At 44.4% G+C, this 27820-nt stretch overlaps 1 protein-coding gene across 14 annotated transcripts in view; it reads right to left on the bottom strand.

The window, feature by feature from the left end:
• caska (calcium/calmodulin-dependent serine protein kinase a) overlaps positions 1–26468 on the bottom strand; it is a 112645-nt gene extending 86177 nt beyond the window's left edge. For 5 of the 14 annotated variants that reach the window (XM_056390030.1, XM_056390033.1, XM_056390037.1 and 2 more), the window contains exon 1: positions 25410–26463. In XM_056390030.1, the coding sequence (XP_056246005.1) occupies positions 25410–25468 (59 nt within the window). In that variant the 5' untranslated portion in view covers positions 25469–26463. Of the gene's footprint in view, positions 1–25409 lie in introns of all 14 variants that reach the window. The other 9 variants (XM_056390035.1, XM_056390041.1, XM_056390026.1 and 6 more) reach the window with 6 other exon arrangements.
• Positions 26469–27820: the final 1352 nt, after the last annotated feature.

The raw sequence follows: 27820 nt of genomic DNA, 5'->3' as shown, positions 1-27820 counted from the left end.
ATCTTTTTAAATCTCCCAGTGATAATGTTCAATCCACTTCCCTCTGATTTGAGGCGTAGCTCTGTTGACACCGAGGCCAGGTACAGCCCACAGCGAACACCGATATCTAAAGCCCCACTGAGCACAGGGGCGAGAGAGGAAACATATTTTCTGTTTATACCAACACTAACAGGTCTTAATGAAGCCTCGGGAAAAAAACACGTCAGGGGAGCGCGAGAATTAGCAGCAGGGCAGGAAAGAGATGGTGAAGACGAAAGGAGAGAATTGAAGGCAGTGAAGGCAGAGGAAGGGAAACTCTGCGGTCCAATCTTCTGAGTGTTTTGGGTCGTGAGCCAAGTGTGAGATTTGCTGCCGGATGCCGTTTCGGGAACGTCTGCAGACACAGAGGAGGCACTCTCTGGATTAACTGGCTGATTTGTTGCCTAACGGTGAGTAAGTACCCAATCAGCTCTGTGAGAGACGCTCATTCTTTACAGTATCCTGGAGGCAATTAATGCCTCCTCACATCACACACACCCCCACATCCAAACTATTATAAACCAACACCATGTCCTCAGATGAGTCCCAACTGGTACCTGATGATCCCGACCCGAAACGAGGCCAACAAACACTTGTTACGCATCAAGAACAAAACCACAAACCACAATAACACACACACAGAGTCAGAGTGACAGTGAGGTTCCTGCCTTCAGGTGTTCTGGCTCGACTCTGTGGATTTACAGCTCAGAGAGATGGAACAGGTATTTACAGGACGGCGTGACATGATGTAACCTCTGAAGAGGGAGTTTAGAGACTCAGCATCAGAGAGCTGAGAATCACAGACACAAACAACACGAGAGAAGTTACAGTGATGAAAAAGGTCAGAGGTCAGGAGCCAGTGATGGAGAACCAAAGAGTTGACGACTAATCGCCGATACAAACTGCCGATGTGACCAACAGTGATTTAGCTTTAAGGTTAAATGGTGTGTAAATTAGTGCTGTAACTAGTGATCATTGTCATTATTGATTAATTGATACTGAAAATAAGTGTTAGCTGCAGCCCTGACCCCGGCTCCTGCACTGTGCTTCAGTCATGGGTGTGTTGAAGAGGCCTGGCTTCCACATTCAAAGATGGCAGCCCCACTGCGTCTATGTGAGCAACTGTGAAAGTTTCTTCAGCTCAAAGGCAGAGAGTCTCCACGGGCTTTTCATGCTGCTGCACTTTATCCCAGTGGAGTCTGTCTCCAGCTGAGCCGGCGGAGAGAGGCACACACACGTGAGGGGGGTAAAATAATTCAGTCATTCAGCTCAAATGTAACTGGACTAAATGGGTCAAATTCTGATAGAACAAAGAGTCATTTTCTACGGTGCAAAAGCTACAACACAAATCTAAAAGCCACAACACGAATACAAAATGCAAAAGCAACAACACGAATGCGAAAGCAACAATACAAAATATATAATCTACAACACAAATACAAAAGCCATAAAACAAATGTAAAAGCCACAATGTGAATGTAAAAGCCACAACACAAATATAAAAGCCACAAAACAAATGTAAAAGCCACAACACAAATATAAAAGCCACAAAACAAATGTAAAAGCCACAATGTGAATATAAAAGCCACAAAACAAATGTAAAAGCCACAATGTGAATGTAAAAGCCACAACACAAATATAAAAGCCACAACACGAATGTAAAAGCCACAACACGAATGTAAAAGCCACAACACGAATACAAAATGCAAAAGCAACAATATAAAATATAAAATATAAAATCTACAACACAAATATAAAAGCCACAACATAAATGTAAAATTCAAATGCAACTGTGTATGATGCAATTCAAAATAGTCCACCTGTTCGTCCTCAATAATAGTCCCTCAGCAACCTGGACCAATACTATAGATGGATCCCTGCTCACTTCTGTTGTGGCTTCATTTGCATTAGTGTTGTGGCTTTTGTATTTGTCTTGTTGCTTTGGCATTTGTCTTGTGGGTGTTGTATTTGTCTTGCGGGTTTTGTCTTGTGTTGACCCGTCTGAAACTAGGTCCTGGTTTCACTGAGTTCTATTTTATGAAGAATCTACCAAACAAAGAAAGATGAGCACAATGTTCCTCCAGTGCAAACACAGCTAGAGCTCAGAGTTTCTTTTTCTTACAGATCGTGGGAGGGAAAAACTGATGAAAATATCACTTGCGAAATATTTACCCTCTTTAGCAGAGAAAAACAGAAAACTCTTAACTGAAGAAGAAGCGTCTTAATTACAGGAAGGAGGGGGATTTATGGGAAATATGTTGTTTTTATCTTAATAACAGCACAAACAAACCACAGGCATGAGATAAACCCAGCACTAAAAACTGCTGTTTATACAATGCTCTCATTTGTCTCTGGTAATCACACTAATTAAAACTAATCAGAATTATCTGGAATATAAAAGGGGCTTAAAACTGTTACACATATCACTTTTAAGAGCAAAGTATTAAAATGATCCCATTATTTTCTTCTTTCAAATGAACCGCACTGATGTAATGTAGGATTTTCTCATTAATAAAGTGCTGTGAAATTATAAACAGAAGGCCTGATTATCTGCTTTGCTCTGTGTATTTTTTTTTGTTTATTCTAATTCTGGAGCTCTCAGGCTGGATTCCCAGTGCAGAATAGTTTTGCATCAAAAGCAAAGAGGAGGGAAATAATAAATTCTGCCGATAATAAACAGCCTGAGTCGACTGTGAAGCTGTCATCGCAGCTCAGATCACAACGATTCAGTCGCTAAGAGGAAAAATCCAACAGCAGCGACGTCTTTACTTTCCAGGGTGCCGGTCGAAAAACACAGGTTTCAAAATGAGCTGCATGAGGTCATGGGTAAAACAGGAGAGGTTCAGATTGTGGGTTCAGGTTCAGGCCTGGGCTGAATGCTGCGTCCAGTGTTCCTGTGTTCCACGGGTCTATATTCAAACAGCCACAGACCAGCGGTCAGCACCACAGCCTCATATACAGAGCAGAACTACGCCTCTCCAAAGGGTCATTACACACCGAGCCAGACCTCCCGAAAAGCCTGAAGCTCCTCCACTGGGAACCCGACCGCAGCCATCAGCAGCCGCCGCCGCTCAGCTGCACTCAGCTGACCGCGAGGCATCGGGATCCTCAGGAGGAAGGAGCGGAAACTCTCGACACCGGATCCCCGGAAACACTCGCTGAAAACAAAGGCCGCGCCGCAGAGCTTCAGCACGGGCAGATCGATGAAATCAATCGACTTCTGATCAACACTGCAGTGCGTTGGAATGATGAACAAGAAAGGGAAGCACCACAGAAGAAGAAGAAGAAGCTGCTGGATTTCCACCAAGAAAACAACCATGAATTTCACTGACGAGGAGTCCAATCCTGTTTCTCAGAGTAATTAATCACGTCCTGGGTCGAGACAGAGCAGGAGAGGAAAGCGTGTGTGTGTGTGTGTGTGTGTGTGTGTGTGTGTGTGTGTGGGAGAGAGAGAGAGAGAGAGAGAGAGTACTCTGTGTCCTCCCTGCACAGCGGTCAGCATATTGGCTCAGCCATTTCCTCCTCGGCTCAGGCTGTAGTCTATAAAAGTTAATGATCCCACTGAACTGAACTGAGACCGGTGCACGCAAACCTCTACACCTACACACACCAGAGTGTTTCTATGAAAGCAGAGACATGCGAGTGTGAATGAGCACACGCTGCACCATTAATCCCCACACACACACACACACACACACACACACACACACACACACACACACACACGGCCCTGCAGGCCTGTATTTTAAGGCTCAGAGGAGTTGGGGGCAGGAGGCTTCCTCCCTGTCTCCTCAAATTTCACACATACTTCAGTTGTAAGCCTCCTTACATAACACTGCTGCCCAACTTCCACCACGCTGCCAGTGTGTGTGTGTGTGTGTGTGTGTGTGGGAGGATCATTTCACTGGTCAGTAATCACTGTTCTAAGCGATAGCCGCTGCTCTGAACTTGTAATTCTCAGCACTGCTCAAAAGAGAAAAGAAGGAGACATGAACACACACACACACACACACACACACACACACACACACACACACATTAAAACAACAGCCCTGTCATAACATTTAGTTCATTCACATAAGGAAGAAGCATTAGTCGAACAGAGGAGAGGAAATGTTGAAGAAAGGAGCACAGATAGAGGGGAGGAGGAGGAGAGAAGGTTTGGAGAGAAAAGAAACTGGAGGGAAGTTTGAGGAGAGGAGAAGATGAGGAGGAGTCTGGTGATGAAGACAAGGAGAAAAATGAAAGCTGAGCCTAATGAAAAGAGAGATTGACAGATATTGTTAAAGAATAAATCACATAGCCAAAAATAAAAAGCAGTCACACTGAAAACTGAGAAACACTTGGAGGGAAGTGGACACACACACACACACACACACACACACACACACACACACACACACGTTATTGGAGAGGATGGATCTTATCGCTCTGTGTGGAGAGGAGCAGTGGAGCGCTCTCTCTCTCTCTCTCTCTCTCTCTCTAACAGATTACACCGTCACATCAACACGCATGTAAAAGAAGACGACACCGTCAGGAGGTGTGTGTGTGTGTGTGGTGTGTGTGTGTGTGTGTGTGTGTGTGTGTGTGTTTCTACGACCTCGCTCATGGAGAGACTCCCTGCAGTGCGCCTCCTCTGATGTGTCTTAATTAGCCTCCTGATGTATTATGTTAATCCTTCTTCTTCTGTCTGCTTCACATCGTCACCACTTTCCTTTCCTTTATATTCACTGTGCAAATACAAGGCTGATGCCTACAGGCCGACAGGCACACGCACACGCACACACACACACACACACACACACACACACACACACACACACACACACACACATCTCCACTGTACTGTGTGACTCTTCCCAACCACACAAACATGACACCATTGTTCGGCCGCTGTGAATTTTGACTGTAGTCAGTCAAACCGCCGCCGCCACCGCCTGCAGCTGTGCAGCGTCATGGCAACACCGTGTTCACAATGCGCGCTGGGATAACGATGATGAGTGTTTCACTTTAAGGCCAGCAGATGTAATGTGTTTAAAAAGCTCACAGATGATCAAACTAGTCGATTGAACGGTTCGTTTAGTAATATTACTGTATGTTTATCTTTTAAAGAAGTTTATCACCTGTTGGTTACAGCTTCTGAAAGGTTCATATTGTAAACTCATTTCCATTTTCTGATCACGGTGCCAAACTGAAACTTTAAGCAGGGGCGAGCGATCAATCCGATACGATGAGTAATACAGGTCCAGAATCACAGATATCGATACAGATACGTTTTATTCTGAAAAGCTGCTTCTGTATGTTCATGTAGGGGAGAGCGTTGTCATGACTTATGGGGTTCATGAATCATCAATACATTCTAACGAGCAGTAAATGATTTGCCAAAAGGTCATTGTAAGGATGGCAGGAGTTATAAACGCCACCTGTGAGACCTGTGTTTGTGTATTTTTTTGTGTATTTTATGAACGGAATAATTTCAGTTATTTGGAACGAAATCAACAGATTAATCAATAAAATAATTAAAAGTGACGCTCTGTGTGACATCACAGTCCTGTTCGGTGAGGATTACAACTGAACTGAACCATCACTGCCAGGACACGTGTATTAATAATACTGTGATAAAAATCCCATATAGTGGGAAATATTGCGACATTCAATATTATCGAATATCGGTCGAAGACTATTCACAATTTAAACTCATTCAGAATCATTATCGGTATCGTTACGGCTTTAGCTGAGGTCAGGGCCCATGAAACAGTTTGTTGTATTAACACTGATACGATCCGTGGAGATAATACAGATATACAGATAAACGTCATTTTCCTCTGTTTGTTTGTGCCGTTAGCTTTTGTTAGCACCGTGTTGTTTTCAACATACTGAGGTGCAGTTTGACAGGCTGGTCCCTAATAACCAGAGGAGAAACGATCCGTGTGTGTGTGTGTGTGTGTGTGTGTGTGTGTGGTGTGTGTGTGTGTGTGTGTGTTTTATGGGTAAGGAGGTGGTGCCGTTCATTACACCCTGTGTTTTACAGGGTTTCTGGGTTTAATAGCTCAGTTAGATGCTGTTGTTGATTCTCGCTCATTGATGTCAAGATTTAAAAAACATCATGAGTTGTGAAATGCCCGTCTCTGATTCTCAGCACCATCTTGACTCATCGAGCCTCAGTCTTTCCTGAGAGCAGCTCTGCTTTCTGCCAGCTCCACCAGTTCTCCAGGACTCGACGGCCCTGCCAAAGAGCGAGGAGCCAGTTTCTGCCACTCTCTGCCAACTGAGCCGCCATCCTGTTCTTTCCTACCTAAGAGAGGAGGTTGAGTGGCCTCCAGGCCAAACACAGAGAAAGCCGCGGAGAGAGGGGTGAAGAGAGGAGAAGGACCGGAGTGAAATTTAATGAAAGGAGAGAATTTATTCTGAGGTTCAGAAAATCTGAGTTAACCTTGAGGAGATGGGGAAAATGGCGCTAAGGGTAAATATATCTGCAAACGCTCTCTGCCTCCCTCCTCTCTGCCTCCCCGTCACAAGACGAGGGTCGGCTCTGGCTCTCTGGCCGAGTTCACCTCCTTCACACTGCCTCCCTCCTTCCTCTCTGTCCTCTCTTGCTCACCTGCCGCGCTGCTCTTACAGCGTCAGCCCGGTGGCGAGGCTGCATCCTGACACGCCGCCTAACCTCAGCGTGTTTCACCAGCCACACAGCACAGAGCGCTGGATGCGATTTTGTACTGCGAGGCCGCATTGATCTACATGTCAGCGACGCTTCGATCAGCGCTCTGCAAAATACACTAAAATCTATGCTGCGCAGTCAATTGTCTGGGAGCACAGCCTGAGAGAGAGAGTGAGTGTCACAGGAAAGGAAGTCAGTGCTCTGAAAAAAAAGCCTTTCTCTGTCCCACAATGAGTTCCTGTGTGCTTGTAAAGGAGCCGTGATCCCGAGCTCTCCGTGGTTACAGCCGCTGTATTCACACCAAGCGCCTGAGCTGCTTCACCACCTCAGCAGGAACCTTGGAGCCGAAAGAAAAGCTCTGACCTTTAACTCGTCCGCCGCCTCGCTCATTTCAGCATCTGTGGGAGCCTGAAAGCTCCGGCACAACGCCGCACCTCCCTCACCCAGCCAGGCCACGGCAGGGTCAAAGGTCACGGCAGTAATGATAAGATGATATGCTCAGCGTGAGCCGGTCGTCTGGTGATGAACCCTCGACATAAAGTTTAGTTTCTCAATGATCACCAACAGTACAAAAGCTCAATCTATCCCGTCCATTAAATCGGTTTGTTGAATGACAGATTTAATCATTTGTTATTTTCTAAAACATCTATAATTACCACCTTGTGGTTGTATGGCTCCAGCTGCAGTCTACATCCATGTCTGTACAGATTCATATAAGTAGTGAAGACTAATGAAGGGATTTATGTTTATGTTTGTTTTGTGTCTTAATTAGAGGAAGGTTACGTCTCGTCATCGCTCTACACAGATCTGATGTTTTCATCTGCTGCCAACTTTAAAAACAAAACTGTTTCCTTTAATCAATACCTTTAACTCCGCCAAGCATAAAAACATTCGTGATATTTATACGTTTCTTCCACTGATGTTTCCACTCTATTATTTTTATATACTTATATATAAAATATGATATTTTTCTATTGAGTAAATGTGCATAAAAACAGGTGGAGGGAACAGAGGTGGGTGATCCGGCTCAGAGATAATATGACGATCTTTTTGAGTAGAATCACAATCCACCACCTGAATCCAGTTTCCGCTCTGATTTTATTCTGAAAGTCTTGACTGGAAACTGATTCGTATCTTTCCCGCCGCTTTGACGCTTCGGTTCAAATGTGTCACAGCTAATATCACTTTTTTGCTTGGTTCATATTGAATGAATTTGGACAGCACTGTTATGTATTGATTTATTCATGATGTGCCATATGTAAGTGTTTTAATTCAATTTAAATTTTCAAAATTAAATATCTAAATATAGCACTTTTGAATGCCGCGATATTAAATCCCGAGATGGAAACACACTGACTGAGAAGACGACCGGCAATAACAATGAAATACAGACTAAGAATTTAAAATACAACACAAAACACGTCACATGATCAGAATTAAACAGAAAGTGAATCATAAAACCATGAATAAAGTTATAAAACACAAACTCCTGAAAGCTGAGGAACACTGACACAGTTCAGCATCTACAGGAAGTTTTCAAGGTCAAGTGTCTGGATGTTTAAAATATTGATTGACTGACTGATGAAGTGTTTGATTTACTCCATTAAAAATAGTTTTTTTAATGGAGCTTTTGTCGACCGGACTGTTTCACTGCATCTGAATGAATCTAGTGTCGTGTCTTTGTCTGGGTGTGTTGCTGCGGCTGAGCTCTGTCCAGTAGCACTCAGCGTGTGCTTATGTCTCTTAATCCTCAGCGTTGGCTGAAGCCAGCACTAAAGCCAAGATTAGCCCACATACACACACACACACCAAAGGGTCGTGCACACACACACACACACACACACACACACACACACACACACAGTTACAAACTAAGAGATCACATACGCCTTGCATAAACAGGGTGACACCGACTTACGCGCACACGGCGACAGAAAAGCGCTGTGTGTGCGTGCGCTCCGTGGTTACACAGACGCTGAGTGACGGCGAGCAGTTGACATCCTGTGGTGTCAACACTTAGTCGCAAGGACGTGGAAACACGGCGCAGTCATTTGGATGTGTGGCACCGCTCACACAGCTGAGCAGACACACGACGAATGTTAAGTCACAGCTTTCATCCCAACGACTGGAGTGAACAAATTAACCTCTGTCTGTCTGTTCTTTCAGGGGGCGGGGCTTGGCACAGGGGCGGGGCTTTCTTCATTTTAAAATTCACACCTGTGAAATATCTGATCTTTTCTATTTCACCTGCACAATGTGAGGAAAACCAGTGACGACACTGTTCAATATGGAGTTGCAGACGTTCCTATTAGAGGACGCAAAACTCTCACCTTGGGACAGAGCTCCGGTTTTAATAGTTTGTTTTCAGTACAGGGGAAAAGACATGAAAAACAAACATTTTCTTCTCTTACATTGTAGTGAATTCAACATTATTATTTAATTCAGAGTTTGAGCTCTGTAATGTTAATGAGAGTTAATGAACTTGTATTTCACCCCACAGGCACGAGTTTGGCAGCTACTACTGATCCGAACCACACAGGTACCAGATGTACAGTGAGTATGTACTGAATCAATCCTGAGATAGGGAAAGAAAAGAAGCATGTATCTGAATGAACCTGGGAGTGTCTGAAACATGCGACCCCTGAATATCTGTGTGTTTAAAATACGGGCTTCTTGGTTTTGATCGTATTCTGAATGACATCCATAAAGATCACCGACTTCCTGTATCGTTTCCTGCATCTTTAGCTCCTCCTCCTCCCAGCTTACTCGTTATTTCTGACCTCAGCAGTTCAACATGGACCCACTTTGATCAGCTCTGCCGTTATCTGCCCCATTTTAACCAACAGCAGTGTTGGGCTTTTACTTTCATTTGAGCGTGCCCGTCTTCATTACACCGTTTATCATGCCGTTTATCGTAATGTGGTGAGAACGAGGGAGAAAACAACCCAGAGGGAGAGAGACACAGCGTCTATGTCCCTGTAAGTTTAAATATAATTTCATGTAGCGTTACAGTGCGACTGTGTGAATCTGAGAAAGTGTGAATGCATGGTGCATAATTACGCTGAACCTGGAGGGTCACAGTCTACAGAAGAGCGTGGGCCCTTCACAGAGTGTCAGCTCATCATGAGTAAACACAGTCCAGCCTCGGCCACAGATACCCAGCTAAACACACACACACACACACACACACACACACACACACAGAACACTGTGTCGCTGTCTGTGCGACCATGTGTGTGTGTGTTTGTTTGTTTGTTTGTTTACCAAACAGAGGAGTTGTGAGGCGTTCAAGTGACCTGCGCTCCTCTCAGTACAAAATCCAGTCACTGTATGTTTACCTGAGCACAACTGAGGGCAGAGCTTTACTAGACTGCTGCACAGAGTGATCCACCACAGAGCGGGAGTGTGTGTGTGTGTGTGTGTGTGTGTGTTGTGTGTGTGTGTGTGTGTGTGTGTATATAACTATACAATGGGCTGGGAGCTCGGCTTGGTCAGACGCTTTGGCAGAGGTGAGCCAGAGCTTTCTATAAAAGCCCTGTGAAAACTGCTGAGCGGTGCTGTTATCACTGTGTGTGTGTGTGTGTGTGTGTGTGTGTGTGTGTGTGTGTGTGTGTGTGTGTGTGTGTGTGTGTGTGTGTACAGTATACTGTATGTGCACAGTTAATACCACTGTGCAAAGCCTGAATTCCAGCACTATCCTCAAAGCACTGACACATCACTTCTTCTTCTTCTCTTACACTAACAAAACTTGCCTTCAATCCCTCTGTAATAATCCACATTCATTCACATATTCATGACTGATTATTGATTCTGAATTTATTTTTATTTTCACGTTCCTTTAGACTTGAGAAGTTAAAATGTGGCTGAACAACAGAACGCAGCGTCTCACCACACAGGTGGCACTAATTATAAACAGGACACGTTCAGCTGCATCCACCTGCTGGAAGAAAGACTTTGATTTAGCTGCTCTGTCCTCAGCATTAACTGATATGAAACGCTCCGATTTGTGATAATCACCGTTATCTGGAAAAAGCCGCGTTTGCCTGGAACACAGGCTCAGTTTGTTTCAGGGTGTCGTCACGTCGGAGGCGACTGGTGCAGAGCTGGATTTAATAAATATGAGACGTAGAGAGAGAGAGAGAGAGAGAGAGTGAGAGAGCCGGGGCTTTGTAATGTGTGTTCAAATCTAACACTTGACAGCATTTACAGTATACAAAGAAGAAATCAACAGCTGGGTAAAACTGCAGTGGGTAGAGCGAGCTCTGCAGGAGCTGGTGTTTGTGTAGCTATACAGGACGACAACACAGCGCCTGCTGAAATTACATTTATTTGCATGGATTAACAGCCTGTTGAGAAATGACAGACACCGGGGCCACGATGCAAATTACCGAGTCAACAGTTTCTTCAGTGGCGAGCAGAACCCAACGCTTCGAGAGACTACACAACAAAGTGTGTGTGAGTGTGTGTACCATGTGACTGTCCTGTTTCTTCTGTTTGTTTTCGATATAATGAAGAATATCAAATATGGTGTGGAGGACCAACACCTGGATATATGACTGGTTAGCTTTCCAACCAGTCAGAGACCTTGTTACATCCCATGGCCAATCGGTATTGTTTAGCCTGGAAAGGCTAACAGGAGACGCTAAATGACTAAGCTAATCGATGAGCTAACAGGAAAAGGAGCCGGAAACAGGAAATGGAAATTGAAGAGGGAATCCAGGTGTGTATTCCCATTTTTAAAATGCCTTTTAAAATAGTTTTATTCATGAATGAATTGATAAATTGTTTATTTAATTATGTTTTATGCTGTTTTTGTAAATCCATTTTTAAATCTGAAGTATTTATTGATGGATTAATCGTTCATTTATAAATTCTTTTTACAACTCCTATTTTTAATACTTATTAAAATATGAAATTAAGGAAATGCTTTATGACTTTCCTGTGACATCCCTGGTCCTCCATAATGTGGTGGGAAATATCGCGATATTCGATATTATCAAAAATCAAAAAGTCAAAATGGAAAGAAAAACAATTTCTGAATCAAAGAGCAAACCAATAAAAGATTAATTAAGTATTCGATTTTAAAACATATTTCTGTACATCTAGGGCTGGGTGACATACATACATACATTTTTATTATTGCTCCATGTCATGACAAAATATTCATTTTGAAATGTCCCATAAAATTATGAAAAAATTTGCCACAGAATGAAATCTTAAAAGATTAAAATTTTCTTTTTTATATACTTGCAGAGCCACAAAGTCCAGAAATTAGATATTTTTCTTTATTCTATGAGCACAAGATATAAAAATGTATAATCTTTTCAGACAACAGAACGCTTTAAATTCTATAATTTTGCTGCAATAACAATTAAATTATTAATATCTGACTCAAGAGGATGAACTTAAATAAACACACATTTTATCACTTCCACCGCAGCACCAGTCAAACCCATTCATTATATGAGTTTCCATCATTTAATAATTAAAATATTTCATCTATTTCAGCCTCTGTGTTCTTCAAAGACCAGATGTGGAAGACGACAGCTGAGACACCTCTCACACCTGTGTGTATATTCACACACACACTGACAGGTGATCCAACGGCAAACATCAGTCCTAACACTTTGGTCGCCCGGAGCACAAGCTTGTATGATCCTCCTCCTCCCTCCTCCTCCCTCCTCCTCCTCCTCCTCCCTCCTCCTCCCTCCTCCTCCTCCTCCTCCCTCCTCCTCCTCCTCCTCCCTCCTTCGACACATGACTCATCATTTCAGAGTGCACCTGATCTCAGCTCATCCTCTCATCCCTCCTGCTCATCAAGCCCCAGCAGCAAACAGCGAGGAGGTGCGTCCACAGACGGGGAGCGAGGAGAGGGTAAATATTTGAGAGTGTGTGTTGTTAATACAGTCAGCCACTCGCACATTCCACCATATCCACCTCGGACTCTTGGCTGTGTGAACACAAACACATCCGTCGTGGACGAAATGACCAAACCGGCAGCGATTTGACACATGAGCTCTCGGAGAAGGTGACACCGCCGCGATGGCTGCTCGTGTCGTTAGCTGACAGATTTAGACGTGGGATATTTTCAAGCATATTTCCTCACCACACCCACACACCCACACACCCACACACACACACACACACACACGCCACTGACAGAACATATGCAGCTGAAGGCCGTCAGCTCCCCACAGTGCTCCAGATGGCGGGGCAGCGAAGGCCACAAAGTGACAGCGCCACCGCTTTCATTCATCCTCCGCCCTGTTGCTGCACAGACTTCACACAAACTCCCTCCCCAGAACAAACGCTGCCATTTACACCTGCGTGGAGCCGATGAGTAATGACGGCTCCGTCTACGCAAACTGACAGAACAAATGTGAGCTGAGACATTGTACAAGGGCAACGAGTGGGAGTGACACAAAAGAGTCAGTGTCTCTGTGTGTGTGTGTGTGTGTGTGTGTGTGTGTGTGTGTGTGTGTGTCCACATGACTTGTGGTGAGAGGAGGAGTGCCATTTACTGATGATCCGTTCACCATTGTGGCCATCTTGAATGTTGCACCACAAAAGAGCTGGAGAGCTGAACCACATCGACAACCACTCAACCTCAGGGCTGAGTGTGTGACGTGAATATGATGCCTGACATTTGAGTTTTTAAAAATCTGACAACAATATACCGGCTGCTATTAAACTGTTTAACATAAACACACGAGCTAAACACACAGAGTTGAGAAGGAGCTGTAATGTTTTAAAAAGAATTGTGACCAAGATATATTTTTATATAGTTTGTTTTTTCTGGAAAAAAAACTATATGAAGGAGACATTGTCTTTTGCCTGTCTATACTGCAATGTGTTGTTTCTTTGTCTGGCTGACGTTTACACCGACACATATATATGTATGTATATATATATTCTAATCCAAGTCCTTTAAATGTCCCATATTGTCTAAATCAGTGGTTTCCAACCTTTTCCAAACTACACTGAGCTGGTTTTTATATCTTCTTATGGATCAACACTTCAAATAAAACACAGAAGAAGAAGAAAATATGGAGCTTTAAATGTTTATATCTGTGGATCTGATATTTTAATGAACCTGAATGTTGATTAAATGTGTATCTAACACACTGAAATAACATCTTTTTTTTTTTTTTTTTTACAGGCTACTTGATCCAAATCCTGATACTGGAATCATCAGGAGGAACATGGAGACTGAGTTAAACTACGACTGCTAAAAAATGTACAAGCTGTTTTGTGACGCGAGCTGGGAGGAACAATAACGTACAACACCAGCATTTTATTTACACAGTGGTAGATAACAGTGGCATTTAGGGTGAGAGTTGAGGGAGCGCAGAGCGGCCGAGCAGGGAGTGGAGGTGATAAGGAGGGAATTGAGGTAGTAATTGTGAATTGTACTGTGAGATTGTGGCGGCTTAAAGTCAAGACAACGGGGTTTTTCCACCCAGCTCACCACAGCGAGTCTTTGCTCTGTGTCTGTCACCGAGTCCCAGTTGCACTTACAATGGGGCCGGGACACAGAGCATGTGTCACCCATCTGTCAGGCAATATGTCAACACGGCCATAACACTCCTGCTAAATGTGGCTGCGGCCCATTAAAGGCCCGATGCTCCTCCAATTATTCTCCACTTCTTCACATAATCTCCCTGCTGCCTTCCTTCGCCTGCGTCTCTGTCCCATCCAGTTTCCAATCAGTTTCCTTTTCACGTTTTTTCTCCATGAGTGGGTGGTGGTGGTGCTATATGCAGAAGCAGACTGCTAAAACATCCTCCTGTATTTAAATGTGACTCCAGCGGGAACAAACGCATGTGCATCATTAAAACAACTGGATTCTGTCCCTGTGTCTGCCATGCATCCATCTATATGCAGCGGCCCACTCACAGAAACCTACCGCCGTTACATCAACGCACTGCATCTCTGCAGCCACTATAAATGATTTAAAACCAGTTGCAAGCTACAGCACAGCCACAGACTCGTAATAAACAACTGAACGGCTGCAGCTTGATGTTCAAAGCTGTCAAAATGTGTGCACGTCCGTCCTGTGGGCGTTTTCAACTTGCTATAGGCGTGAGATTAAGCAGAAACACATTTACTGGGCTTCTAGCTCCCAAAATCTAATGGTTGAATGGGACAATGTGTGTGTCTGTTACCCAACACACACACACACACACACACACACACACACACACACACACACACACGTGTCTTCTGATCAATATGAGCCATTGTTTGGCTGTGATCAGTGTTTATAGCTGAAGATCCCATTATTACTGTTCAATACAAAGATGTTTCACACAAAAACAATAAAGACAGACTGAATGAAATGCATGTGTTCTGGTTTTCAGAAGGGGTCACCATCACAATACATTAGATGTGTCTGAACGCACACACATCCATGATGCTAGTAAACATACAAACACGAACACAGCCTGCGGACATACGTGTGTGTAAATGTGATGTTACACAGCGATGTGTCCAGTCAGCTGCTTGGAGAGAGCGAGCACATTAACCAACAAATAAACTAGATTCAGACGAGTTCCAGGTCACATCCCTGTTTATCCCGAGTCAAATAAAATATCAACTATTGTCAGAGCTGTTGTGTGACCTGTGTTTTCAGTAATGTCTGAAAGGTGTTTTGTGAGGTCACCTTGACCTTGACGTTTGACCAAAATCGAATCAGTTCCTGAGACGAAGTGAAAATTTATGCAAACCTGTGACCTTTGACCTTTGGCTGCTGCTCTGACTGTCGCCGGCACGAAGGAATAATAAAAAAAAAAAACACAGGAGAGATAAAAGGTTCAATTTGAGATTCATTAGCATTGAAGCTTAAGGAACCAACCAGGTACCAGAACCCAACCTAACGAAGACTGAAGCCACTGAGATCAAACCTGAAGAAACCTGCACTGACAGGATTCTGCATTTTGCATATTGGAACATTAATACTGACAAATCTTCACACTCACACACTCACATCCCCGAATAGGAAAACAAGGTAGTAGAGTTTGTTGCCCTCCACCTTAACAGGCAATAAGTTTTAATGGGCTGGTACCTTGTTAGAGCCTGGAAGTTTTTATAGGTTAGTAAATAACCAAGTGGCAGGCTAACAGACTGCAGCTAACAGAGACTCTCCTGATATCAGTCTGTGGGCTTTACTGTATTCGTTTATTATAGGTTTATGTTTCTTTTCCTACATATTAAAGCAAAGGGGAAAAAAAGAAACAAACCATGGGATAAAAAATGAATCTGGCTTTGTTTAGTCAACAGAGATCCATTAAAAAAAAAAGCCTGGATCAGCCCTGATCCCAGTTCTCCTCAGTGCTGCCTTCTGATGCCTTTATTTAAAATTCTGCCCTCACACAAGGTAATCTATAGAAACTGCAGTAACCGACAGGCCAGGATCTATGAATCAGCCGTTGAGTGATGACACACAGTCATTTAAAAAATAAAAACCCCCCAAAGAGCTCCAGTCACGTCTAAAGCCGAGGAGATCTAAGAATAAGCAAGACCAGACACGCAGCGCTCACCACATAAGAGTGTGTGTTGTAGCTCCAGATGTTTCACCACACTCGTAAATTTTAATTTCTTCTTTTAAAAGAGGAGTTATTTGTAAAATTTTGCTATTGCTACATAGCTAACTTGAGCATTAACAGCTGTTCACTTACGCCAATGTTGACTCTTGTTTTGATTCCATTTCTATCACGTCTTTTCTTCTACTGAAGTCAGCACGCTAACCAGATAGCCCTGTTTCTGCCCTTTCCGATACCGAGTCACTGAAGAAGCAGCTGCTCAAAGGGACGTATTATAACCCCGTCACAATGATGGCTTAAGCTCTCGGCAGCACTGCAATTAAATGATCCATAAGTTGACCTGAATTATGCATCAGGCCTTTAGCTACAACATGAAACTGGGGTAGTTCTCACACAGTATATGCAACATACCGCAATGAAGCTTTGAAAACAGAGGAAGCCTCTCAACATCTGCAAAACCAGCTTCAGCACAGAGGAGGGTTCTTACTTTAAACTTGTAACTCTAACCTCTCTCTTCTCCTTTTTATTATATCTCCTCCCTGCGACTGAACAAACAGGACTGAATGTGACTGGGAACAAATTTGCACAATCATTTCTCCGATAGCAGCTCAGTCACCTCTCATTTGGTTGTTGCTCGCAGGCGGAGAACAAGCTTTTCCAGAGCAGCCGCAGTCAGTAACTTCAGCCGCTCCGTGTGAGCTGACAGCACCGACAATGTCGTCTCAACTTCTGCTGCTATAAAACTCCCCAAAGCAATTTAAAAAATAAATAAATAAAGGGGGGTTTTAAAGGGGGAAACGTCTTCTCCCTGTGTGTCGTTTTTCTTTTTTCCAAGAGGCCTCAGCTGTAACCCAGGTGACAGTGTGTGCTTTGGCATGCGGCGTGGAAATCAGTTCAGATTGAGAAGGCTCCAGTGTAGCGACAGCAGGGAAACAAGAGTAAAATAAAGAGCGCTTAAACCTGATTGGCTGCATCAGCAACTTTGGGAAACTCAATCCCCGACTCTGACAAACCAAAAACCACCAGTCGCTAAAAACAGACGGCCATTCTGCTCTGCAATGATATCATATTTATCCACACGGGCCTCGGCCAACAGCACATCCACTTTGATGCCACTGTGGGTGACTTCACAGAGGTCCTCGTTTCCTCTCTACATGTGTCGAAACTAATTATACACACATGACATCTCTGTGGGAGAGTGTTCAGACACACAGGGAAATAAATTCATTAATAATGCATTAACGGAAGGTACTGTATCACCTTGTTAGCTCGCAGAAACCTGCTGTGACCGCTGACTGTGATCCTGACTCATGCGCTCACACATATAAAAAAAGGGAATATGTTGTGAATAAGCCTTCGTGTGTGTGTGTGTGTGAGCGCCGCCCGCCACGCTCCAGCGCTCTCCATCAGGAGCCGTTTCCAGCTCAGGGCAGGTGCGGGGGGGGGGGGGGGGGGGGTGAACATCTAGGACCCTCTTCTGACTAGAGCAATGTGGCTTTAAGTCGCATTACAGCCTCCAGCTCGTCTCCAGTTTTACTGACCAAACGATTCATACGTCATTTTTTAAGCAAAAATTACACAGATTCTCTAGTTTAAACTTCTTAAATGACAATATTCACAGGTTTTCTTCATTTTCTATGACAGTAAGTTGCATACATTTGGGTTCTGGACTGCCAGTCTGTTGCAGCATGAACAGTTAATTCTGAGGTCAGAGATCCAGCAGTGTCAGAAAACAGTATTTCTTGTTTATATGGAGATTTGTGAAACATAGTTCAGTAATAGTTACTGACTTGCTGGAGGAGACTGTGCTTTATTCATCCAGTGTGTTTTGGCACAGAGACTTCATCAGGGTCTTTTACATAATGGTTAAGAGCGAGGCCTATACACACACACCACAAGGCCTATACTGTATATATTATGCTTGGGCGATATCCAAATATTACAATTACACTGTTGTATTTCATAAGATATAATTATATTATTGTATATTGTAAGTGAAGCTGCCACTGAACAGCAGTATAAAGTTTTATTCGTCACATGCTGAGGCACAAGGTACAGTCAGCAAAGCGGTGAATAGTGAAATGGTTCCTGAGGTTTGTGACGTATGAAACCCTGAATCTGTGTTTATGAGACTGTCATTGGTTCACTGGAACTGCTGATGATCATTTCACTCATCATATGGCTTGTATTATATAAACCCTCATGTGGAAGTTAACAGACAGACTCTCTCTCTTATTCCTATAGAGATTTATCAAGTACCTCTCAAGCTTCTTCAGCCAAGTAAATTTAGTAACTTGCAGACAGTAGGTTCGAAGACAGCGCTGTCACAAAAGACTGCCTCGCTTGTAATGAGCTGCACTGGCCCAGATGTGGAAGAGAGGCTTACACTCAACACATTCCTGCCATACCAGAGGGACGAGCGGACAGGGGGGCGATCTGTGATGAGCCTCGGCGTGACATTGTCCTGGAAGAAGCTGCTGTTGCACAGGTCGCTCAAAGAAATCATCCTGCTAAGACAACCTGATAAACGGTGAGACAGATTGCATCAAACAGGCCTCCTCTCCTCCTCCTCCTCCTCCTCATCATCTGGAGCACACGACTGATTGCTCCATTAGTAAAAAGGTCAGGTGTCACATATGCTTTTTCTTTCGTCTGTGCGAACATGAAATGGAAGTGAAGAAGGCAGGAAGAGGTCCCTGGGTAACAGCTCTGTTTACGCTGCTCTCCTAACGATGCTGCCGTGAATACACAACAACCTCAGCAGGTGAAAACGACGACAACGACAACAACAACAACAACAACAACAACAACAACGCGTCTATATTTGGGTTAAAATCAACCAGCAACTGGCAGCGACTATGAATATCTGCACGGCTGTGAGAGGATGCAGACACCGACGCATGGCTCCAGGCTACAAACCCACTATACATCCTCCAAACTCCTTCACACATGACTTCCACCTGGACATTGGCCAAAGAGACAATATGGCTCACACTAAAAAACACATGATATCATGTTGATAATAATCAGTCACAATCAATGGATCTAAACCTTTGTATCACAGTAAATTTAACTCTGGTCAGCTTCATATATCTTCATACGGAGGATGTATGAGAAATAGAGTTAAATAATTCAGAGACAAAAATTACCTGATGGTTAAAATCTATTTTTCATTTTGAGTCAGACGATAAATAAATGATAATGTGTGTGTGTGTGTGTGTGTGTGTGTGGGGGGGGGGGGGGGGGGGGGGGGTGCTTGAGAAAGCACAAAAAGAGCCAATCGGATCACAGAAATGATGCTACTGTGATTTAAGTCATCCTAACAGGCTCAGGAGGCGGAGCAGGGCGTCCACTAATCGTACGGTCAGTTGTTCGATTCCCAGCTCCTCCAGTCTGCATGTAAAAACCTCCTACAGTGCGTGTGGTAGAAAAGTGCTGCATGAATGTGTGTGTGTGTGAATGGGTGAATGTGGCTTGTGGTGTAAAGCGATTTGCCTTCAACTGACAGTTACTTTCATTATTGATTTATCTGTTGATCATTTCCTCCATTAGTCATAATAAAATGTCATAAAGTGGTCCAAGCTGTTGCATACCTCCCTCTCTCTCTGTGTCTCTCTCTCTCTCTCCCTCTCTCTCTCCTATCAAGAAAAGGCAAAATGTCAAAATGTTATCTTTCAAAAGAAGTCCCAAAACCCAAAGGTATTCAGATTACTGCCACAGCAGACGTTCGTACAGAGTTTCAGAGGCTGGACCCAGAGAATTCTGTGATTCTTAAAAAGATAAATAACAAATAAAGTAAAAATGACAATTATCAGGAAAGCTGTAGACACATTTTTCTGGATTAATTGATGAAGATTTTACTTCTAACCAATCAAATGTTTAGTCAAACAAGCCCTGTGCTCAAAGAAGAATCCACAAACAGAAGCCACAAACAAACAGAGGTGACTTCAGCAGGTAGCTGTATTGTGACCTGAACGCAGCTTGTTCCTGTGAGGATCTCAACAAGACTCAACAAGCCGAACGTGGCTTCTTCCTTTTCCCCTTCACAGAGAGCTGCTGGGGTCTGTGCTGGGGGTGTTTTCTCCAGCTTGATGAGGATGAATAAATATTTTAGTGGTTGAGTGTGAGATCTCTCCGCTATATCATCTATGTGTAATTGTGCGTGCCGGAACCAGCCTTTCAGCAGATTTTCTCCTTCAAATCCCAGCAGAGAGGCTAAGATCATATAACACACACAAACACACACACACACACACACACACACACACACCATGCAGGCGCAGGCCCTGGTGAGGAGAACACCGTGTGAGTATTCCCTGAAGGCCATGGACCTCATTCAGTCACGGCGGCTGCAGCGTTGTTGATGTGTTGTGGCTTCAAAAAAAAAAAAAAAAAACTTGCATTTCTTAATTGGATGTTATTCAGTAACTGCTGCAGACTCCCAATTAAAGTGGATTTATTAGGATGGAGCTTCTTGTTAGAGAAGGAACATCGTGGGTCTCCAGACTGCCCGTCCCTGCCAAGCAGACATCTCAACAGCCGCTGAAAGGGGACGACACAGCGCAGAAAATACCACCACTTGGCAGATGCTGTTATTCAAATTGACCCCCGGCGTAGGAGAGAGGAGTCTCTGCAGTGAACACCACTGCCATTAAGTTCAGCGCCGGGCAGGCTGCCTTTTAAAACACACTCATGTCTCACAATGTAAACATAGCAGTGTTTAACCTACTGACCCACAGCCCACGGGTCCGGTGGTGCCACGGTCCTCTCTCCAATGTGCGGCGAGGCCGGCCACCCACTCCTCATGCTCAGCATTAGCTAGCAAACACTAGCCTCCGCTTATCACCGTCAACAAACCAAGCCCCGGGGCCAACTCTGAGAGAGACGGGGCCCCTGTGGTGGAGCCGCCTGTCCTGATATAGGTCGGTGTTTCACACGTTTAATCAAGGACAAACGTGTGCAGATACCCGCTCACACACATCAATACACCAAACCTTACACAGTCTTTAAAACACACAACTAACTAAAGGATAACACCCTGCTCCACCTGAGGGGGGCGGAGACACACACACACACACACACACACACACTCACACACCTGCCTCACTATCACCACAATTTCCTGCACACCAGCAGCAGCGTCTTCCACTCCCCGCGGATTACAGGGCGATGTCACGTCACTCCTACGAGGTGAACGAGACACATGCACAGGAGATGGAGCTGGGCCTGCGGCTTATATTCCCTGTCACCTCTTGGAAAAGGGACACGACAGACCACACGAATGCAGGAGCTGACACACACACACACACACACACACACACACACACACACACACACACACACACACACACACACACTTGAGCCGACAGTTATAATGACATTCGGGCTTCTGTAGCGCACCCCCGAGTGTCTTCCTTGGGCACGAGGTATGCAAATGGAGGGTAATTTATTTTATTCACAGCGGAGCAGACCGGCTCTACAGCGATGTATGTTATAGGACAATATCCATTGTTAAATCCACAGTGAGTCCAAATATTCAAGACAGGGAGGCCATTGATCCGTTCAGCTGGGGAATATTAACTCCCAGTTTTCAGCTCCATTAACGGAGGAGATGGCAGCACATGGATATAACCCCTCAGTGGCCTCGCAGGCTGCAGCCATGACATCATAACTGTGCAGTTTTCTTCAGATGCACTGAAATGACATGTTTCTGTCTGAACTGCAGAAAAGGTTGAAGAAACACAAAGACAAACTGTCCGTTTCTTCGTGCACAGTGCTGGTGTTACGTCCGCTGCCGTGGGAGACGCAGGACGACTCGCACAACTTTTCTTTTTTTTCCAAGGATGTACTAGAAAAGATCGCGGCCCGAAGGCAGACGATGTCTCTTAATGTGAGTGTAACTAATGGACTGCTTCCCTCCACTGCGCCCCTGACCTCTCTTAGTCCCTCACTCATCCCATCGCCACAGCAACCTCTCTCTCATCCTCATTCTTCTTCTTCTAACCTCTTTTCACTTTCTCCAACCACATCCTCTTAGTTTTTATGCCTCGGGGTGGGGGGGGTGTCGGGGGCAGTAGCAGGACAGGCGGGATCAATCTGACGGATGTACGCACAACACAGTCACGCGCACTAGGGCGACAAGACGGGCTTTTGGCCGGAGTCGACGCTTTAAAAATACAAAGACAGAGGTCTAAATCCTGTCTGTGCGTCGTCAAACGACACATGTGCACAAATATGCCAACAAACTAGGGTGGATTGTGTTTTCCATAGGGACCAACACCGACGTAAATCCCACTAAATCCAGCAAACACACACACGGAGCAGTGATCACCACACTGCTTTCCAAGCACAGTTCCTGATGACCTATTTCTACACACACACACACACACACACACACACACACACACACACACACACACACACACACACACACACACACACAGGCCTGTATCTGCGACTGTGGAGATGAAGCAGTTACCGGTTTCACGCTCTATCGCAGTAGAAATGCGGTTAGCATTGCTGTTTAAATTGTAATTATCACTATAACCGTGGTTAATTTAACTCACATTAGGTTCTGTACAGCATCAACCAGCAACAGTAACAGCAGGTTTCTTTAGGATGTTTACACACCTGCGCTTTCTAGTCCGGTTTAACCGAACCCTGGTTCAATTTCCCCCTCGGTACGATTGTTTGTGCAGGTGTGAAGCGATGTCGTCACATGCACTTACAGAGCACACACACACACACACACACACAGTGAGCTGCTAGCCTGCCCTGGTGTGAACCGGTAACCGGCGTGTCTGTGCTGGGCAGGTGACAGGTGTGTTCACGGTGTTTCTGCACTGAAAGACGTTACAGCTTGGAAAACAATAACAAATAATAATAATGATAATAATGATAATAATAATAGTTTATTTGCTTTTCCCTTGTTAACAGAGCGAGCATGCAGCAGGTAAACCTCGTACTGCTGTGGCTCCCTTGTCCACATCTGTGACACAGATGTGTTGGACGTATTTTTATTTTACATGTTTTTTGTGGTTTACATGATAAAACTTTTTGAACATTTTCAGCACATTTTAACAACACCGTGATAATTTAGGTCACTATAGTCGTGATATTAAACTTTTATATCAATGCGACGACATGGGTTGAACCCTGCAGAACCAGGTCCAGGGAGTAAAGGGTTTTTTTTAAGTAATGTGATGTTGCCATTGGATTAATCCAGTCTCTTTCAGGAGGAAAAACCACGACAGGTTCTTGAGTGGAGAGTTTAAAAGAAGCTGTGGCTGCGGCAGCTCTCCTCACAGAGAACAGCAGGTCGACTGATAAAAGGCCGCTCTCTCCTTCTGCTACCCGTAAATCACAGACAGTCTGTTGAACGCAACGAGTACGGCTCCGATTCAGAAAACTGTGTGTGTGTGTGTGTGTGTGTGTGTGTGTCTGGCTGACTCAGTGCATTTGGCTTTAAAGTGCTCCTCCTGTCTTGGCTGAACACTTATTTAAAAATGGTGATTTTCCTATTCTTACATTACTACATGAAGGCAGAGGACAGATGGAGCAGGAGGATTCCTCTGGGTCCACGCTTGTGTGCGTTTGAGTGAGAGACAAAGAAATTATTTGAGACACTGTGGGATGAAAAAGAAAGGGGTTTTGTTTTTTTTTAAATGGAGCACTCGCCGTTTTCAGGCTTGCCTCAACATGTACTTTGTGGTGCAGGTCTTATCACCCCTGTCAAACAGCCAACCATCTCTGTGACACAGGCCCAGAAGTCCCATAACCAGTCGGCCCGCTATGACTGACTGGCTGACTGACTGTGTCTGTCAAGGCCTGCCAAGCTCCCTGATTCACATGGAGCTTCTGTTTGTACGCCCAATGAAGTGCTTCACTCAGGACCAGCAGTTTGGATGACACAGGCGGTTATTCATGCGTCGGTCGAAGCAGAAACTGTTTTTCCCCTCAGAACAGATTCTCTCCACTCACTCAACCTCCTTGGCGGACTACCAAAACAAGGCAGACCGTCTCTTTACTGCCTGTCCTCACCTTCTTTATGTGCCATATCAAGTTGGAAAGTCCCAGGTGTGGAGCAGGTACTACAGCTATTTATCAGAACAAAAAGACAAATGCAATAAGATAAAGGCTAATAACTGGAGACGCTAGGACCTGTATGGACTGATACTGCTGCCATTGTTTTTTAAGTGGTCTTGGTTATTAGTCTCACAGCAGCAGCAGCAGCAGCAGCTTTCACACGCACAACACTGTCACAACAATACTACTTGGTTGCAATGGATTGTAATTATATATTATATAAATGTTAATGATATACCAGGCTCTGTCACCGCCCTGACTTCTAAAGCAGGGTTACGAAAAGAGAGGTAATTGCAGCAACCACAATATAATTCACCTGTCATACTCTGCAGGGAGTTTACAGAGGTGTCACTGCTGCCAAGTATGTTTGTTCACACAGACGTGATATACGTTTCCACTGTATATTTCCATTATTTCCTAATATAAGGGGTCTGGATGGTTGAAATGTTGGAACCGTCTCTGGGCAAAAACATTCCCAATTCTTACCCTCACTTGCTCTGGATATTTTTCCAAGTGGCCTGGATGAAACCTTCACAGGCACTAACGATGACCAGATGTGCGGTGTGTGCATGACTCAACGATGGTGTGTGTGTGTGTGCGTGTGTGCGTGTGTGTGTGTGTGTGTGCCCTGCCCTTTAATCTCTGCAGCGAGTTGCCAACAACTGCCACTAGGTCAAAGCACAAGGTATCATACGAAAGTACTGTAAGTGTTTGGGGCATCTGTAACACACACAGCCCCGTGCAGGAGGAGGATAAACACTGGGTCTTATCTGCATGCTGAAAGAGGAACTGGGAATGCAACAACTGTTATCACGAAATAAAAAGCCAATAATGTTTAATTGTTGTGGGATAGGCCTGCGTCTATTTAAAATAATGTGTGTGTGTGTGTGTGTGGAGGGGGGGGGGGGGGGTAAAGCAGCATAAATAGGATTTAAAGGTCGCTATACAGTTGCTTGTGATGACCACACAAATATCTCCACGCTTTTTCGTGCGTGCGCGTGTGCGTGCCGTACCCCCGGGATATTATGAGGAGCTAATTGGAAAGCCCCGGTGACGTTAACCGTAAAATAAACAGTGAAATAAAAAGAGGAAAACGCAGCACTTACTTGCCAATGACCTCACAGAGCTCGTACACATCTTCAAACAGAATGTCGTCGTCCGCCATAGTCCGACCCCGGCTGGGGGAAAGAATTATCCCCAAAAATATGCGTCCCAAACCCGGTTATATGCTCCTAAAAAAAAAAAAAAAAAAAATGGTGAAAACCGGAGGCCGGCGTGGGGGCAGGGAGGCGGGGGCAGCTGACCGTTTGGCAGGAATAACGGACAACACACCGGCCGTGTCGTCAGCTGCAGGGCAGTCGGTAAAGAGTTCCAAAGAAAGGTTTCTAAATCCCGGTTGTTGCCTCCTTTTCGTCGACCCCCCGCCCCCCCTCACCTCCACAGAAAACCGCTGCGTCGCTGTGGGTGAATCGGCACAGGGAGAGCTCAATAATCCAGTTTTCGGGAGTCCACCGGTTCGGCCCCGCCTTTCCCCACAGCTTCCCGGTACCGTGCCCCTTCGTGTCAGAAAGCAAACATTATAGTAAACTACTCCGCCGGTGTGTCTGTGTGCTGCTGCCGTTGGCGGCTCCGGCTGCTTCGCTGGCTTGAGAGGGGATGAATCGCCCGAGCGGACCCCGTGGACTGTGCACTACATCAGGCTCGGGTTACAGCACCGATCCAGGTGGGCTACGCGGAACCTCACATCCCGAAGAGCCGAACGGGTTCCACTTTTCAGGGATGTGCGCACACACACACACACACACACAAACACAAACACACGCACACACACACACAAAACACACAGTCCTGTGATATAACTGACAAGTCGCCCGCCGTACACTTTCAGAAAGCTCCGGTGTCCGCTCTCCTTCTCCGCGGCTCGGAAACACTTCCCAGCCGTTGGTGAGTGTTTTCTTCCTCCCACCGTCGCCCGTCTGCCCGGACGTTTATCTCCGCGGAGCTTCCAGAAAAACCAAGCTCCGCCCACACGGGGGTTATGAAACTGCTCCGCCGTCCTCCATTTTGGCGCCAAGCCGTTGCCCAGGGTTCTCCGCGGAGGACTATAGGCTTTGAGCCAACATGGCGGAGCGGCGGCGCCCTAAAGGATTTTCTGAAAACGCAGTTTCCTCGGGACTTTTTGAATGGACAGACCTGAAGCGGAGTTCCCAGTCGGAAGCGAGGAGGAGTATGAATGAAGAGTGTCCTTAAATGAAACTACCATGTTTAAATTAAGAAGTTAGCTTTCTCTTTAGCGACCTCTTTGGCCTGGTTTTTAATTAGACTGTTTTACAACCATTACTTATTTTATTTAATCATTTATTTTATTGGATTCATGGTTTAAAATGTTCTATCGCCTCTAATCGATTTATTTGTTACTATTTTTTAATCTATTTTCTATACTTATTTATATTATATTATTTATACTACATATATCAACTTTTCTGTAAACTTTTCAATAAAGTACTTTGAATTTTATTAACCTGTAAAAACCATAAAGTTTGGTTGACTTATTGATTGATTGATTTTACTCCATTTATTCAGATTTTTACAAAAGCACAGGGCTGTAGGGCTGAAACCATCAGTCAATGAATCGATAAGTTGATTGACAGAAAATGAATCTGCAGTCATAATAGCAATAATAACTTTATTAATATAGTGCTTTTCAAAACAGAGTTACAAAACAAAATAAATAAAAACAAAGAGATAAAAGACACAGAGAAGAGAGGCAAAGTCAATAAATCAAAGCAGACAAAAGATAACGAAATCAAAAGTAGAAACTAAAGATGTTTTATAAGTATGTTTTGAGTAGTTCTTTAACTGGGTCAACGACTCAGCACGCCTGATCTCCTCGGGCAATCAATGTGATAATTGATTATTGGTTTAAGAAATTTTTCCTGCAGAAATGTCTAACAGTTGGTTCAAGCTTCTCCAGTTTGAGGTTTCACTGCTTTTTATATCACTGTAAAGTGAACGACCCTATTAAAGTTGAGAAGTTATCTTTCTCTTGGTGCCCGAGCTCATGGCTAAACCCGGGCCAGTCACAGTGCCTCTTCCCATGATACTGGTGGGATACATAATATAGTTTTATCTATGGTCATCTGGTTTAATGTCTGACACATCAAACAGACTTCAAGGGACTAATGCAGGCTACAGAGGTCTGGTAAGTTCTTTCTAACTCCACACCCCCAGGTTGGTTCACTTTTCAGACTCAGACCAAACCACCAACGCTGTGACATCACCTGAGGACATTTATAAGACTTCACACAGTTCCCCCAAAGACTTTATACTACTGTTTCACATATGTATTAGTTCCCCCTGGAAACACACTTGGATGTGTAAAACTGGGGGAGTTCCTCTACAAAAGTAGGAGTTGACCATAAAACTTTCACACCACTGTGAATCTGTTAAATGCTCAAAGTGAAAATTGAGAATATGTCTGATAAGAATTTGGAGATGGGACTTAAAGTCCGGGTCC

The sequence above is a fragment of the Seriola aureovittata genome, chromosome 11, assembly GCF_021018895.1.
Source record: "Seriola aureovittata isolate HTS-2021-v1 ecotype China chromosome 11, ASM2101889v1, whole genome shotgun sequence".
Taxonomy (NCBI): domain Eukaryota; kingdom Metazoa; phylum Chordata; class Actinopteri; order Carangiformes; family Carangidae; genus Seriola; species Seriola aureovittata.
The sequence above is the reverse complement of the archived record's forward strand: the minus strand, read 5'-3'. Positions and strand labels throughout refer to the sequence as shown.